This window comes from Chiloscyllium punctatum, chromosome 6, assembly GCF_047496795.1.
Source record: "Chiloscyllium punctatum isolate Juve2018m chromosome 6, sChiPun1.3, whole genome shotgun sequence".
In the NCBI taxonomy this organism is placed as follows: Eukaryota; Metazoa; Chordata; class Chondrichthyes; order Orectolobiformes; family Hemiscylliidae; genus Chiloscyllium; species Chiloscyllium punctatum.
Window position 1 is genome coordinate 34,382,111 of NC_092744.1, and position 18,316 is coordinate 34,400,426.

Genomic DNA, 18,316 nt, shown 5'->3' on the forward strand with positions numbered 1-18,316 from the left:
GAAGCCAAGAGGAGCATTCCGCAAACCCTGTGAACAGGGGCCATCAAACTATCTTCTCAGTGTTTCCCTCCACCCATTACACCCCTTTTATCCCTCTATATGTGAATGGGGGGAGTTGATAAAGGGTTAGAGTTTTAACTTGAATTTTTAACTAGAAGAGTTCTATGTCAACAATTCATAACTATCCATATCTAACTGGATTTGATTTATTTGTCCTAAATAGTTATTCTTGATAAGTTTCTGTTCTGTGCTTTCTGTCAATCTTGGTCTAGAAGATGATTAATTTGGGGAACTTTGCATACTTCTACAAAATCTTTAAGTTTTTTGATGACTGTGCGAATAGCAGGGCTTGATTTCTCGTGTTCTACCCCAGAGGGGCATGACTGACCTTGCACCCTTTTTATCTCTTGTTACTACATCCTCTAACAGCCTTTGCTGCCTTTGTGAACACTTTTTATCATTGCCCTTGACTGTTCCTAGTTGTCTCAGCGTAGCAAGTGTTTCTTGCCACATATCTACCAAGTTGCCAATTCTCAACTGTTGTTTCCTTCCTCCAATACAATTTCTTATAGTCCCACCATCCGTATAATTTCCTATCTGCCTTACCCTTGTCTTGAGGCTTACTCTGAACTGTAAGCCAGCTACTTCCTTTCGTTAATGGATACGTATGGCAGATTGAGATGGAGGATTAGTCATTATCATAGTAAATGGTATGGTGGCTCAGTGGTTAGCATTGCTGTCTCACAGTGCCAGGGACCCAGGTTTGATTCCAACGTTAGGCGACTGTCTGTGTGAAGTTTGCACATTCTCCCCGTGTCTGTGGGGGTTTCCTCCGGGTGCTCCAGTTTGCTCCCATAGTCCAAAAAGATGTGCAAGTCAGGTGAATTGGCCATGCTAAATTGTCCATAATGTTAGGTGCATTAGTCAGAAGGTAACGGGTCTGGGTGGGCTACTCTTCGGAGGGTCGGTGTGGACTTGTTGGGCTAAAGGGCCTGTTTCCACACTGTAGGGAATCTAATCTAATCTAAATGGAAGTTTTGGCTTGAGGTGCCAAATGTCTACTTTTGCTCCTCTTGCCTAGGTTCATTCACAATGTTTTTGACTAGCCCACCCTAGGATTACAGAGACTGACTAACATTAGAAGAACGCTGCTGAGGAAAGGAGCAGAAAGAAGGGAACAGGTAGTGAAGAATATGTAAAACAAAAGAGAAACATTTCTTGTGCTACGTATGCAGGGCTTTAACCAGTGAGTTAAGACATGTCATTTAAACATGAAAAGAAGCATTAAAAAAATGGTAAAACACGACCGATCAAGAGGGAGAAATACTGTGGTCAAACAACATCCTAAAAGAAACATAAACGTCCGAGACAGAGAGCATGCTCTTACAAATTTGCAGTAGTTCCAGGTAACTCTGATGGGAGACCATTCGAACAAAGCACATAGCGAGGTACACAAAATAAGAATTTTATAGATTGTGATAAGGAAATTGAGAGATTCTAGATATAAACCAAAAACTCATGGATTAGAAAACTTTGCATAAAATGATGAGAGCAAGAGACAGAAACCAGAGCCAATAAAAAGAGATATAGAAAGGAAATGGAGGAAGAAAAATTGTTGTGCTGTAGAAGTAGACTAGGAGAGTTACAAAGGACCGTAGTAAATAGGACTTTAAGCTATGTCATGGGAGGGGTGCTAGTAAAACACTTGACTTGCGATAATGTATCTTTGAAAAAGGTGTGGGTTTATTGGCTTAGATTTTAATTCAAAATTTAAAAAATAAATTCTTCTTTGCTGGATCTCAACCCATGTGTAAATTATGGAGTATCAATGTAAAATGTTTCTGTTCCTCTAAATTTTCTAAATTGTGTGTGTCTTTTTGCCATTCAGGCATTCAGTGCACCTAATATAGTCAATTCCGTGATAATGTGGTAATTTCATTCTCATGCAATCCTGTGTTATTAAATAAAAATGACTTATTAGCAACACTATTTAAACTAATGGGGCCGGAATCGCATTATAACCATTTCACGCTTTAAACGTTTGCGCTTTAGGAACAGTGTCCCCAGTTTGTCAGTTGCGTTGCAGCCAATTCATTGTTCCAAACCCAAGAACTTTCCACAGTGTTTTTTATAAACCAGCTATTTTCAGAAAGAAATGCTAGCAAGTAAAATTACTGTTACATAAGGTATAAAGCTTTAATGGACTGCATGAGATCCCCCATTGATTTTAGGCTGTGTCTGTGGCTCCAGATGCAATTACTTGAAATTCATCTTTTTACTTTATTGTGTGTACTGTTGTGCAACATTGTGCTGTCCTTGTAGAATTTGCTAGTCTAGCAACCTATTCATTTTGGTCACCAATTCTGGTCTTCCACAGATTCAACCGCAATAATTTATTTGTGGATTTTTTTCCTTATCTCTCAGATCTATCCAAGAACCGATTGGTAGAGATTCCAGCTGACGTTTGTTACTTTGTGTCATTGGAGAGCCTTAATCTCTATCAGAACTGTATACGAAGTATTCCAGAAGCCATTTTAAACCTACAATCTTTAACCTTCTTGAATATCAGGTATGGAAAAATCATTCTTGTTGGAAATAATGCAGTCAACAAAGGGCTTCGGTTTAAAGTGATGTGCAAATGGAGCAAGGGTGATGTGAGAAATAAAGGCTTTCTCAAACAACTAGTTGTTTAGGTATGGATGTCCTACCATGAAATGTTTAGTTGAAGCATCAAACAGGGCTTGGATGCTTTTTTGGATAGTAATGTTGTGCAGGGATATTGGGAAAAGGCAGGAGATTGGCACTGGACAAGCAGGTGCAGGCTCAATTAGTTGAATGCATTGCACCATAACAATACTAAGATTCTGCATTAACCACTCATCTCAGCAGATTCGTTTACCTGTCATGTGTAACCGGATCATTCTATTTAATAATGTTTTTATCTAAAATAACAAGGAGATTCAATGGGAATGAAAGGAGCCTTCCACATCCATCAAAGTTTTACTTGCACATCCACCAATATCATTTATTGTATCCGTTGCTCCCGATGTGGTCTCCTCTACATTGGGGAGACTGGGCGCCTCCGAGCAGAGCGCTTTAGGGAACATCTCCGAGACACCCGCACCAATCAACCAAACCGCCCCTTGGCCCAACATTTCAACTCTCCCTCCCACTCTGCCGAGGACATGGAGGTCCTGGGCCTCCTTCACCGCCGCTCCCTCACCACCAGACGCCTGGAGGAAGAACGCCTCATCTTCCGCCTCAGAACACTTCAACCCCAGGGCATCAATGTGGACTTCAACAGCTTCCTCACTTCCCCTTCCCCCACCTCATCCTAGTTTCAAACTTCCAGCTCAGTTACTGTCTCCTTGACTTGTCCGACCTGCCTATCTTCTTTTCCACCTATCCACTCCACCCTCTCCTCCTTGACCTATCACCTTCATCTCCTCCCCCACTCACCCATTGTACTCTATGCTACTCTCTCCCCACCCCCACCCTCCTCTAGCTTATCTCTCCATGCTTCAGGCTCACTGCCTTTATTCCTGATGAAGGGCTTTTGCCCGAAACGTTGATTTCGCTGCTCGTTGGATGCTGCCTGAACTGCTGTGCTCTTCCAGCACCACTAACCAAGTATCAGAGGCTGACCTCATTGTTTGGATGATATTGCTTTTATTTTTGAATCTGTTTGTGAACCAGAAAGAAGAATGTGTTTCTGTGACCAAAGATCAAATTGATAACTAATATTCTGTGTTACTGGATTTAGTTTGTTTAGTAATAAAACAAATTCCTTTAAGCGTTTTATTCCTTCACCAGTTGTTTTATTTAACATCATCACATTCTTGTAAAACGTCTTCAACAAGCTATATTACATTGTCATATTGGTGAATTGTGCATGCATTTTTATAGTCTCCATCATGATGCAAACAAGTTGGATTTTTTTCAAGTCAGACCAGCCTGACTAAAAGTGAATGACTTATTTTGTTGGAAAAGAAGCTACGATCAAAATAAATAAAATACCTTTCTGACAAAACAATTCTACTTTCTCTCTCCCTCATAAATTTCTCTTTGTTATTCTAAATTCAAAGAACAAGAACACAGAGTAATATAGCATAGGAACAGGCACTTCAGCCGTCCATGTCTGCGCTGACACATTTTGCCCTTCCAGACTAAAATTGTCTTCACTCAAGTATCTGTATCCCTCTATTCCCTTCCTATTCATGTCTTCGTCCAGGTGCTTCTTGAATGCTGCTCTTGTGTCTGTTTCCACCATCCCTCTGGCAACTCGATACATTTTGTGTGAAAAATGTGCCTGTGTTATGGAGCAGGCCTGATCCCTCAAAAAGTTTCAAGAAGATAGCCTATACCCTAACTTTCCCAGTTGTTTTAAGCAGGTGTAAGTGAGTATTATAGGAGAAATGCTGCTGGGCAAACCACGTTGTTTTCAACAAAACAGAATTTATTTACAAGATTACTGAATGAAACACAAAAGAGAACAGATTACAGAATAACTTAACCTGTCTGAAAACCCAACAGATCATCCCAACTTAATGATGCTGTTCCCAACACTTCTGACAATCCCCATAAACATCCCTTAGCACAAAAGGAAAAAATCAAACACTGTCTTACAGCAGAGAAGTCAGAGAGAGAGTACCAGCCTGGACCTACTTCTTTAGGTCCAGCACCTTCAACACACACTGTTAAAAATGAGAGAATAGCTGAGCTAGGAGAGTTGGCCACTCCCCTTTCATTGTACAAATGTTTTTTTCCCAAAAACTTGAAAGCATGTTGCCTGAGGCAGTGCCTGTTAGCTATAATCAAACTGGCACTAAAACCCTTCAACTTAGATTTGTTAGAGTCTGTCTTTTGTGGTCTCTCTGGGGGAAAATAAATCCAAGGACGTCAACCTTATTAAAGGCGCTGCTTCGTCACACTACCCCCTTTTTACAAAAAAACTCAATATCCAAAGATGACTTCATGAAAAAGCCCCTCAATCTTAAATTGTTAGTACTGTGCAGCACACACTTATATTTCATTGACAATAATCATGCAAACGTGCACTGCTACATGTTGTTTCAGTCCGTTTCGCTCCTGCTACCAAATGTCTCCCATTTTTCATTCATACCTGGACAATGCATCGGCAATCATGTTTTCTTGTCCTGCCACATGTACAACTTTCAAATTGAATGGCTGTAACAAAAAGCCCCATCTAAAAGTCTGGCATTTTTATCATTAAATTCCTCCACAAACTTCAGTGAGTTGCAATCAGTGATATGATTGTCTCAGATACAGTACTGGTAACATAAACATTGAAATGGTGTAACACCAACACCAAGCTCTAAGTCTCCTCAACTGTCAAACCTTTCTGGTGATGAATGTTCAGCTTCATGGATTTATGTCTTTCTATTTTCTCATCTTTTTGCAAGAGCACAGCACTGACACCCACATCACTTGTGTCAACATCCACCTTGAATGTCTTTGCGTAATACTGAGGCAGTGGTTAACACAGCTTGCAGGCTGACAAATGCCTTCTGACAGTCTGCCGTCCACTCTTGCAATTCTTTAGCAATTCAGTAAGTAGAGCAGCTGCATGCTAAAACTTAGTTTGAATTTTTGATAAAATCCACTCAATCCCAGGAATCGTAGTACTGCTCTTTTCATCGATGGTATAGGAAACTCCCCAGTTATTTTTGTTTTTGCATTCCCTGGGGCAATTTGTAAATGTCCAATAACATGGCCCAGGAAGGTGACTTGGGCTTTGGCAAATTCATTTTTAGCCAAGTTTATCACTAAGCCTGCCTTCTGAAGTTGATGGAACAAATCTGATAAATGTTACAAATGTTCCTTCCATGTGTGACTAAAAATCACCAGGTCATTTATGTATATGACACAGTTTAGTTGTAGTCCGGCAGTAATCTCATTTGTTAGTCTCTGAAATGTGGCTGGTGCATTTTTCATACGAAATGGCATGACTTTAAACTCATATAGTCCATTCTGCATGACAAAAGCTGAAATCGTCTGAGCAAGTCCAACTTAGAAATATGCGTAACTTATCCCACCTTTTCAACACAGTCTTCCAGACACTAAATTGGATGAGCATCAGTGTCTGTAACTGCATTGACTTTGTGATAATCCGCACATAACTGGTGGGTACTATCTGGTTTTGGCACCATTGCGAGTCACTCTAACTCCCTTCGATTATGTTGTCTTGGAACATGTGTTCAAGTTCTTTTTGAACCTGTGCCAACTTTAGAGGTATATGCCTATAAGGATGTTGCTTAATTGGAACAGCATCTCCTATATCTACATCATGCATAATTAGGTTACTACTTCCCAGCTGATTTCTACGTATCTCCCCATGTGATTGTAATAACTCTTTCAGGTCATTTTGATTTTCCTCGGGAAAGTAACTCAACAATTTATCCCATTTTTTAAACTGTTTCCTCATTGTCCAAATTAATTTGAGGAATGTGCAATTCAGAATCCTCTGAATTTGATTCCTCCCTCTGTGTTGTAACCAATTACACATTCTCCTCATGCTTTCCTTCCCTGTCAAAATACATTTTGAGCATATTCACATGACGCATTCTGAGATTTCTTTCTGTCTGGAGTCCTAAGCAAATGATTCAGCTCACTCAACTTCCTTTTGACTTAATAAGGTCCACTAAACTTTGCTATTAAATATTCACCTGTCACTGGAAGTAACACCTTATCTTCGATTGCAAAATTGTGAACTTTTGATTTCTTGTCTGCTTCCAGTTTCATTGTATGCTGTGATACTTTTAAATGCTGTCTAGCCAACTCCCCCATTCTGCTTAATCATTTCCTAAAGTTTGACACACAGTTTAAATATGTGGTCTTTGAATTCTGACTTAGTAATTTCTCCTTAATCAATTTTAGCAGTCCTTCACTTCATGCCCAAACACTAATTCAAATGGACTGAATTTAGTCAAATCATTTGGTGCATCTCTGATTGCAAAAAGTACAAATAGAATTCCCTTATCCCAGTCATCTCGATATTCTTGACTATAAGCCCTCAACATGGTCTTGATTATCTGTTGCCACCTTTCAAGCACTCCCTGCGATCCTGGATGGTCGGCAGTAGATTTGAATTTTTTGTTCCTAAGCTATCCAGAACTTGAATAATTTTGATGTGAAGTTTGACCCTTAGTCTGATTGTATGTCTGTCAGTAGTCCGTACTTTGTGAAAGATTTGAGTAATTCCTCTATAATCCTTTTAGCTGTGATGTTGTATAATGGAATGGCCTCTGGAAATCTAGTGGACACATTCATTATTAATAACAAATACGGATTTGCACTTTTAGTTCCAGGTAGGGGTCCCATGCAGTCAATTAAGACTCTTGTAAAAGATTCTTCAAATACAGGCATAGATACAAAAGCTGCAGGTTTTGTTACTGCTCTGACTCCGTCTCTCATCTGTGTCTCTCTCTCTGTCTCTCTTCCCCCCATCCATCCATCCGAGGACAAGCCAAATAGAGAAATGCACAAGAATTCCTAGAAGCATGACATTCCAACCAGAACATCTATCAACAAACACATTGACTTAGACCCCATTTACCATCCCCTGTGAAAAAGAACATGAAATGACATCACCAACCCAAACATATAAATAGAAAGTAGGAATCATCAGCAGTGCTTTGTCCAGAGGCTGACGGAAGATGTTACCTCGTATGGTGACGAAACGTCTGAAAATGAACCTTCCAGCTCAGCAAGCAAACCTAAATTGATCATGATATACATTTTCTGTATCCTCTCCAAAGCATCCTTGTCAGATACCAGAAATGCATTACCAGATACAGAACTGGTTTAGTCATTGAAGGCAGAGGGTAGAGAGAGAAGAATGCTTTTCAGAATGGAGAATTGAGACTAGTGGTGTTCCACAGGGATCAGTGCTGGGACAACTGCTGTTCATGATCTACACAAATGATTTCAAGGAAAGCGTGGCTAGTCTAATTAGTAATTTTGCGGATGATACAAAGATTGGTGGAGTTGTATATAGTGAGGAGGATAGTCAGGGGATACTGCAGGATATAGATTAGTTGGAGCATGGACAGAAAAATAGCAGATGGAGGTTAATCTCGACAAGTGTGAGGTGATGCATTTTGGAAGATCAAGTACAGGTGAAAATTATACAATGAAGCCATTGTATCAGTTTGTCCCAAGGGACCTTGCCAAAGGATTTACTGAAGTCCATGTAGACAACAACTGCTTTTCCCTCATAAATCATCATCTTCACCTCCTCAAAAAACTTGATCAGGTTATTGAGGCATGACCTCCCCTGCTGTCTCTTGCGAAAAAGTCTATTTGCTTCAAAATGCAGATCGTTCTTGTCCCTGACCATCTTTTTCAATAATTTCCCTAATATTAATGTGAGGTTCAGAGGCCTGTAATTTTCTGGAATATCCCTGCAACTCTTCTTAAATAATTGGACAGCATTAGCTATTCTCCAGTCCTCTGGGACCTCACTTGTGGCCAAAGAGAATACAAACATATCTTTGTGCTCCAGCAATTTGTTCTCTTGCTTCCCGCAATATTCTGGGATAGACCTCGTCAGGACCTGGGGACCTGTCCTGATGAAGGGCTTATGCCCGAAATGTCGATTCTCCTGTTCCTCGAATGCTGCCTGGGCTGCTGTGCTTTTCCAACACCACACTCTTAACTCTGATCTCCAGCATCTGCAGTCTTCACTTGCCCCTCTGGGGACTTATCTGCCTTAATACCTATTAAGATGCTCATCTCTTCCATTTTAGTAGCAACTTAGCTTAGAAATTAATCACTCCCCTACCCTGAGATCATGCACCACCAATACAGTGTACCCTTACCCTTGGTAAATACAGACACAAGGTATTCATTTAGGACATCACTTCCCTTTTCAGGCTTCACACATAGATTCCCTCCTTTGCCTTTAAGTGGACCAACCTTTTGCCTGGCTACCCTCTTGCTTTTTATGTGCATAAGAAGCCTTGGGATTTCCCTTCAATCCTGTTTGCTAAGGATTTTTCATAACCCCTTTTTACCTTTCTAATTTCTTGCTTCAGTTCTTTCCTACTTTCCTTATACAGAAGAACTTCAATTATCAGTATTTCATTCGGATAATCGAATGCCAGATAACATAGTTTAGCCGAGCATCGGGACCTTTCAGTCTTGCCAGATAATCCTATTTTCAGATAATCGAATGCCGGATAATCGAGGTTCCTCTGTATATTTCTAGGGCTTTGTCAGTTCCCATCCTCCTAGACCTTACAAATGCTTCCTTTTTCTTTTTGACCAAGGTCATAACACCTTTGATCACACAAGGTTCACATAACTTGCCATACCTATCCTTCGTTCTCAGAGGAACATGCCACTCCTGAACTCTTATCAACTGCCATTTGAAATACTTTCCCACATTCGATGTGGACTTGCCCTCAAACAGCCGCCTTCGTGCAAAATTTTCCAGTTCCAGCCTAATATTGTTTTTGTTCTCTTTCGCCCAGTTTAACACATTCACCCAAGGACTGCTGTTATCCCTATCCATGAGTATCTTGAAACTCATGATATTATGGTCACTACTCCCAAAATACTCCCCCACTGAAACTTCCCTCACTTGGCCAGGCTCATTGCCCAAAATCAGGTCCAATATAACCCTTTGCCTGGTTGGACTGTTTACGTACTATATCAAGAAACCTCCTGAATGGTCCTTACAAATTCTGCCCCATCCAAACCCCTGGCACAAATTGAGTCCCAGTTAATATAGGGGGAAGTTAAAATCACTCATAACAACCCTGTTGTTTTTACATCTTTCCAAAATCTGTCTACATATCCTCTCCTCGTTCTCCCACTGGCTCTTAGGAGGCCTGTAATGTACCCCAGCATTGTGGTTTCACCTTTACTACTCCTGACTTTTACCCATATTGCCTCACTACACGACTCCTTTGATGTAAACTCCTGCACTACAGCTGAGAAATACTACATTAACAGTGTTGTGACTCCCCCACTCCTTTATATCCCTTCAATGCGAAAAATCTAAATCCTGAGGCATTCAGCTGCTAGTCCTGTCCCTCTTTCAGCCAAGTCTCCGTAGTTGCAATACTGTCATTGTTTCAAGTACTAACCAAAGTTTTCAATTCATCTAATTTCCTATTATACTTCTCACATTGAAACGCACATTTCAGACCACCTCCCCTGCTCTTTTCAGCAACATTTTCCTGCCGGTTCTTGTTCTTCGTCATAATTGCCTTGATATCTACCTTCTCCCTCAATTTTGGCATCTACTGCTCTAGTCCTCTGATTTCCAAGCCTCGGCCACATTAATTAAAACCATCCTAACCATTCTTCAAAGACATCAGTCCCGGTCCTGTCCAGCTGTAACCTGTCCAGTTTGTACAGGGACAACTTCACCCACAACTGGTCCCAATGCTCCATGAATCTGAAACCTTCCTCCTCACACCCAGATTTTCTCTTTGCATGATTCAGATGTTTTACTTCTCAAGTCCAAAAGGACTTTTGTTTGCTTAGCTGATACTAGTGGAAAACAGTTCAAGAATTTTCAATAAAGTTGCCTAGAAATCCACAACAGTTATTACTTAACTGACCACTGTGGAGTGCACATTATTTCCTCACTTGTATGAAGTTCTAAGAGCTTGGACAGTTTTCTACAACAGCAAAGTTTTTGGATCATCTGGTGTCTGTAGGGGTACTGAGAGTTTAATGGTTAACCATGTGCTGATAAACAATACGTCACTGATAATTGTACTGAAAACAATTACCCTTTCGGCCAATGACTTGAAAAGCTATCTGGAATTGAGTAGAGGGAAATATCCATTTATTCTGATGCTAGAATATTTGCATAATCAAAGTAAGCCCTTCTATTACAGCCCAGGACATTGGAATAATGAAAAAGAACTGTTTGGATATGTGTCCTGAATTTACAATCCTTCTCACATTGAGCATTTGTTATCATTGACCAAAACATTTTTCATAGCCATTCCTGAGAGTGCCTCTTCTCTAAATGTAACAGTCCAACAGGAAGCCAAGGGACAGCTAAGAATCAATAACTGGGGAACTCCACACACTGCATCTTCCAATCAATACTTTCACAATCCTCTGAATTGTGCAAAGAGGTATTGTACTTGAGGAATTCCAGTAACATGTTTTGGTTTAATATTCTGAGAGATAGAGATAAAAAATTTCATTATCATCTTGAGATTTTTACCTATTTGATATGAAAACATTTTAGAGTTAATTTATATGAAATTGCAAAATTTGCTGGTTAAGCGCATTCTTCAGAAAACTTAGACAAGAATTGTGATGTTAATTCTGTTTCTCTTTCCTCAGATGCTGCCAGAGTTTCTCCAGAATTTTCTGTGCTTTTTCAGATTTCCAGCATCCAGCATAATCAAAAGATGAGGTGCTGTTCCCTGAGTTTATGTTGAGCATCATTAGTAAGAAGGCAAAGGTAGAAAGGTTAGACTGGGAGTGGAGAATTAAAATGAGTATGACCAGAAATACATGATCATATTGTTGAAGGAAAGAGGGTGTTCCAGAAAGTAATGATGCAATCTGTGCTTCATCTCCCAAACAGAGTAAACTGTGTCATTTACGGTGAATTAACTGTACCAAATTGAGAGGAATACAAGTCAGTTCCTGTCTTTTCTGGAGCATGGTTCCATGAACAGTTTGCCATTTCTCAGGTGTCGCAAAAAAACAGCAAATTTCCAGACCATGCTTACCATTGCCTTCCAAGCAATAATGTTGCATTGTTTTTTTTTTCCACAGTCGTAACCAGCTGACAACATTACCTGGACACGTCTGCAGTCTCCCTTTGAAAGTTCTAATCGCAAGTAACAACAAGCTAATTTCAGTACCAGAGGAAATAGGGTTACTACGACAATTAACAGAACTTGTAAGTACCAAATCCCTGTTAGATAATACAGATGTATGAGAAATAACCAATAGGAAAGACAATACTGTTCCATCAGTCTCTCTTATTACTTGAACATCATGAGAAATGTTCCCTAAAAAACTTGATTTCAGATTTCTGTTAGATTTGTAAATTGGTTTAGAACATAGAAATGTATAGCTCAGTACAGGCCCTTCAGCCTTCGATATTGTGCCAACCTTCTATCCTACTAAGATCAGACTAACCTACATACCCTTCATTGTACTATCTTCCATGTGCCTGTCCAAGAGTCGCTTAAATGTCCCTAATGTACCTGACTCTACTACCACTGCTGGTAGTGCATTCCACCACTGAGTAAAGAATCTACCTCTGACATCTCCCTTAAACCTCCCCTCCAATTACTTTATGCCCCCCTCATGATAGATATTTCTGCCATGGAAAAATGTCTCTCTATCTCTCTGTTGACTCTATCTATGCCCCTCAACATCTTATACACCTCTGTTAAGTCACCTCCAATCCTCCTTCGCACCAATAGGGAAAGCCCCAGCTTCTCAATCTTTCTTCATAAGACATGCCCGACAGTCCAGGCAGCATCCTGGTAAATCTCCTCAGCACCCCCTCTAAAACTTCCACATATTTCCTATAATGTGGTGACCAGAACTGAATGCATTATTCCAAGTGTAGTCTAACCAGGACTGTATAGAGCTGCAGCATAATAGCACACCACATTTGTAAGCCTGACCCGTCTGTAATTCCCAGGATTATCCCTACTTTCCTTCTTGAACAACAGAATAACATTTGCCACCCTCCAATCATCTGGCACTACTTCAGTGCAAAGATCATCACCAAAGGTGCAGCAATCTTTCCCTCACTTCCTGTAGTAACTTAGGGTTATCCCATCTGGCTCAGGGTTTTATCTATCCTTACGTTTTTCAAAATTTCGAGTACGTCTTCCTTCCTAACATCAACCTATTCTAGCATATCAGTCTGTTTTATACTCTCCTCAGAAATGTCAAGGTCCCTCTCAGTAGTGAATACTGAAGCAAAGTATTCATTAATGACCTCCCCACTTCCTCCAACTACAGGCGCAAGTTCCCTCCACTATTCCTGATTGGCCTTACCTTCACCCTGGCCATCCTCTTGTTCCTCACATAAGTGTGGAATGCCTTAGGGTTTTCCTTAATCCTACCCGCTAAAGCTTTTACATGCCCCCTTCTAGCTTTCCTAAGTCCATTCTTCAGTTCCTTCCTAGCTACCTTGTAACCCTGTAAAGCCCTATTTCGTCCTTACTTCCTTAACATTTCCAAAATTTGCCTCCCAGTCTGCTCCTCAGTATCTCCGTTGCTATTGGGGAGGCCTGTAGAAAACTCCCAACAAAGTGACTGCTCCTTTCCTGTTTCTGACTTCCACCCAAACTGACTCTGTGCACAAACCCTCCTTGATGATCTCCATTTCTGCAGCTGTGATACTATCCCTGAATATCAATGCCACTCCCCCCTCCCCCCCATTCTTGTTGAAACATCTAAACCCTGCAACATCCAACAAGTCCTGCCCTTGTGATCCAAGTCTCCATAATGGCCACAACATCATAGTTCCAAGCACTGATCCATGGTCTGAGTTTGTCACCCTTATTCCTGATACTTAGAGTCATAGAAATGTACAGCACGGAAACAAATCCTTTGGTCCAACTCGTCCATGCCGACCAGATATCCTAAATTAATGTTGTCCCATTTGCCAGCACTTGGCCCATATCCCTCTAAATTCTTCCTATTCATATACCTATCCAGATGCCTTTTATATGTTGTAATTGTACCAGGCTCCACTACTTGGTCTGGCATACTTCTTGCATTAATATAGATACACTTCAACCCATTGCACTGACTGCATCTTTGCTCTATCAAGTGCCCGTCCCTCCTCACAGATTCTGCACGCTGTATATGGCTGTTCACTACCTATTCCATCATTTGATCTGTAGGTCAGGTTCCCACCCTCCTGCCAATCTTGTTTAAACCCTCCCAAAGAGCTCTAACAAATGTCCCGCCCAGGATATTGGTGCCCCTCCAGTTCAGGTGCAACACATCCTTCTTGTACAGGTCCCACTTTCCCTCGAAGGTATCCCAAGATTTATTTTACATTCTTTAATTATATAAAAAGGAAGAGAGGAACCAAAGTGAGCATAGGCTCTTTACAGACTGAGACTTATGCATCATAATGGAGAACCAGGGAATGGCAGAGGCGTTGAATCAAAACTTTGGATCAGTCTTCACAGTAGAAGGCACTAATAGTATTCCAAAATTCCTAAATAATCAAGGGCTAAAGGACGCAAGGAAATAAATCCACTAACAGTCACTCGGGACAAGTGCTTGGCAAACTAATGAGGCTAAAGGACGATAAGTCCCCTGAGACATGATGGGATGCATCTTAGCATATTAAAGGAAGTAACAGCAAAGATAGTGGATGCATTGGTAGGAATTTTCTAGGAATCCTTAGATTCTGGAAAAGTTCCAGGGAGTTGAAAAACTGTCACTGAAACACTGGCATTGAAAAAGGGACATAAACAATAAAAAGTAATTATAAGTCGGTCAGTTTCGTGTCTTACTGGAAAAAGTGGAAATCTATTCTAAAGGATGTAATAGCAGAGTATTTAGAAATGCCTAATATGATCAAGGAGAGTCAGCATGGCTTCATGAAGGGAAATTATGCCTGACAAATTTATCATAATTCATTTGAGGATATGACAAACAAGACAGATAAAGAAGAAGCCAGTGGATTTTCATATTTTTGGATTTTCATAAGACATTTGATAAAGTACTACACATTAGGCTACTTAATCTAATACGAGCCCATGGTGTTCAATGTAGTATATTCTGGATGGGAGTTATATTCGATGTCGTATATTAGAAAATTGGCTAACTAATAGAAGTCAGAATTGAGATAAGGGGGCATTTTCAGGTCCGCATCCTGCAACAAGTGGTGCAGCGGAGAGATCAGTACTGGGACCACAGTTACAGCAAGATAGATGAATGACTTGGATGAGGGAAGTGAATGTATTTAGTCAAGTTTGCGGGTGAAATAAAAGTAGGTGGGAAGGTAGGTGGTGAGGATGACATCAAAGAGCACGAGGACCATAATTTTTAGGTAAAAGGCAACAGGTCTCGAGAGGATATGAGAAAACACTTTTGACCCAGCGGATGGTGGTGGTCAGGCTTGCACTACCTAGGAGGAGAGTTGAGGCAGGTAACTCATAGCCTTTTAAAAAATATTTAGATAAACATTTGAAATGTCATAACATTCCAGGCTATGGACCTATTGCTGGAAAGTGAAACTAGGGCAGATTTTGTGTAACTTTGATGTAGACTTGATGGGCTGAAAGGCCTCTTCTGTATTTCAGAATGCTATGATTCTCTGAGTTCAGAGTGAAAGAGACGGATTAAGTGAGTGAGCAAAAACTTGTCAGATGGGATACTATTTTGGAAAACATGAAGTTATGCAATTTTTTGGGAAAAATAGAGAAGCTTAATATGATTTGAATAGAGAAAGTCTGCAGAAAGGTACAGAACATAGGAATTCGGGTGTCTTTGTGCATGGATCTCAAAGAAAAGCATCCAAGTTCAGCAGGAAGGCAAATAGTAAGTTGTCCTTATTTCAGATGGAATGGAATTCAAAAGTGGGGAGATTTTTCTGAAACTATGCAAAGCACTAATCAGATCATCTGAGCACTTTTGGACTCTTCATCTGAAGAAAGATACGTACTGGAATTGGGGACAGTACAGAGGAAGTTCATTCGAGTGATCCTTGGTACGGAGGGACTGTCTTATGAGTAGTGATTGAGTAGATTGGTCTTGTCCTCGTTGGAATATTAATTAAAATGAGGTAACATGAGTGAAATATCCAAAATGCTTTGGGCCTTGATGGTAATTGCGGAAAGATTTATCTTGTGGGAGCATCTAGCACCAGAGGGCATAATCTAAGAATAAGGTGTTTACAAAAGTAAGACAGATGAGGAGAAATATCTTCATTCAGTGATTTTGAATTTGTGGAATTCTTCACTGCTGAGGGCTGTTGAGACTGGATCGTTTAGTATATTCCAGTCTGACATTTTAAATCAGTAATGGAATCAAGGAGTATGGGAATATGGCAGAAAGTGGAGTTGAGGGTCATCAGGTTAGTCATGAGCTCATTGATTTTCAGAGCAGACTTGATGGCCTACTTCTGTTCCTATATCGTATGGTCATATCTGAATTGATGTTTCCAGAAGTTGTTATTATTTCGAATAGAATAGTCATTTATTGTCACTTGTATTTTTTTTTACAAATAGTGAAAAATGTTAAAACTAACATGAAATGAAGTCGAAGATAAAATAAGTTCTCAGCAGAGTTCTACTCCCATGTTTTTGTTAGTGAATTCTGAGATAATTTAATATAATTAATCAGACCCAAGCGATGTAGAAAATTCCACCAATCTTTGAGATGGCAACTTGTATTTAATAATCTAGTACTAAACTGCTCATAATGTTTGAAAATAGATTATTTGCCTATAGATTCACTAGGGGCGGACATTAAATGCTGGCTTTGCCAGTCATATTCACATTGTGTGAATGATTGAATGAATAAGATTTTAACTATATATAGACAAGAATGGAATGAGATGCCTTCATATATGAAGCATTGCCAGAGCTGAATGACATCCTTTTGAATCTGTCAAATTGGTAATAATGTTAACATTTGGCGATGAATTTTTGATTGGTGTTTATTGGAGATTTCAAAATGTGAAGAAACCTGCTACGTGGTTTTATTTTTGTCCATCACAAATATCATGTTTCTGTAACAGAAGTCTTTTCCTGCTGACTGAATTGCTGAACAACATGAAGGAAATCAAATTGACCTCCGGCATTAGAATTTGTTTTGGCCAGTTAGCTTCAAGTTAACCTCAAGATGTTAGAGTAATACAAGGTCTTAGAGGGCATACCCTTAGGAGCAGAAGACCACGTTGTAAGTGATGAGGTGTAATTCCCTGTCCTAATAAAACAGCACACCCTCCACAATTAATTCACATAAAAGCTGTAAATCTGCAAAAAAGGGGTATATGCTAGAATCATACACTTTACTCCCCTTCCTTGAAATGGAAATCCGAATTTATGTAATAGGTGTATCTGTTTGCCATTAATGACAGGTTAAAAATAACTAATATTTCAGTTGTTTTCTGTTTTTTTGGTGAGCAAACAAGGGAAATGACAAAGGTATGGATGATGCACTCTCGTAGCAGAAATTAATAGTTGAAATTAAAACTACTTAATAGACTATACATTATCAAATAAACCTAGACAATTCCATAACGAGTAGATCGTATTCAAGCACTGTAGTCCTGTAACAGTACAGTCTTGAATGGTGGTGGAAAGTTAAACATCAAACCACAGACGCTATCTTGCAACACATCCCCCTTTTCAATGACTTGGAGTCTAGCAGTCAGAGCAAAAGACTATGTTGATGTAGTATTGATAAGCATCTTAAACCATGTTACTTCATATGATTTCCAGAAATAGTATGCAATGGCTGCTGCAAAGATGTTGGATCCTGATGATATCCAGGTTGTGCTGCTGGCGAATAAAGTTGCAGAACTGTCCAGTCCTTATCCAAACTAATCCCGTAGAACTGCAACACTAAATCTAGCCACTAATGTGGAAAATTTAGGACAAATTTAATCCAACCAATTAGAATGCTACCTGTCCACATTCAATCATAGGCAAAGTGATGGACAATGACATTAACAGTGCTACCAAGGGGCAATTGCAGTAGCGTCCTCTTTGGTACTCACCTTGGGTTTCACCAGGCTCACTTGACTCAAGACTTCAGTAGTCGTGTTCCAAATATGCCAAAAGACTCCATTCCAGAGTTGAGGGTAACTAGTTTTAACATCAAAGCTGCATTTGACCAGATTGCACCATGAAGGATCCCCAGCAAAGTTGAAGTTAAAGGGAACCAGTGGGAAATATCTTTGGTTGTTGGAACCATACCAAGCATGAAGAAGATTGTGGTGTATAAGATCGTAAAACAGAGAATTTTTAGCAAACGTTTACAGTGTGATGGAACTGAAATTATATCTTGAAGAAGACCCAGATTGTTTGTTATGTATCTCATCTTTGAGAATGATTTGGAGATGTTGGACTGGGGTGTACAAAGTTAAAAATCACACAACACCAGGTTATAGTCCAACAGGTTTAACTGGAAGCACGAGCTTTCGGAGCGACGCTCCTTCATCAGGTGGTTGTGGAGGACACTATTGTAAGGCTCAGAATTTATAGCAAAAGTTTACAGTGTGATGGACCTGAAATTATACACTGAAAAAAGCTGGATTGTTGGTTGAGTCTTTCATCTGTTCAAATACCATGATAGTTTCACTTCTTTCATATGTAAATTA

General features: G+C 39.9%; 1 protein-coding gene across 8 annotated transcripts in view; it reads left to right on the top strand.

Moving 5' to 3' along the window:
• The window catches only part of lrch3 (leucine-rich repeats and calponin homology (CH) domain containing 3), a 204,011-nt gene that overhangs the window by 68,771 nt on the left and 116,924 nt on the right, over positions 1-18,316 (top strand). For all 8 annotated transcript variants that reach the window (XM_072572386.1, XM_072572390.1, XM_072572389.1 and 5 more), the window contains exons 2-3: positions 2,425-2,569; positions 11,776-11,902. In XM_072572386.1, the coding sequence (XP_072428487.1) occupies positions 2,425-2,569; positions 11,776-11,902 (272 nt within the window). The remainder of the gene's footprint in view (positions 1-2,424; positions 2,570-11,775; positions 11,903-18,316) is intronic.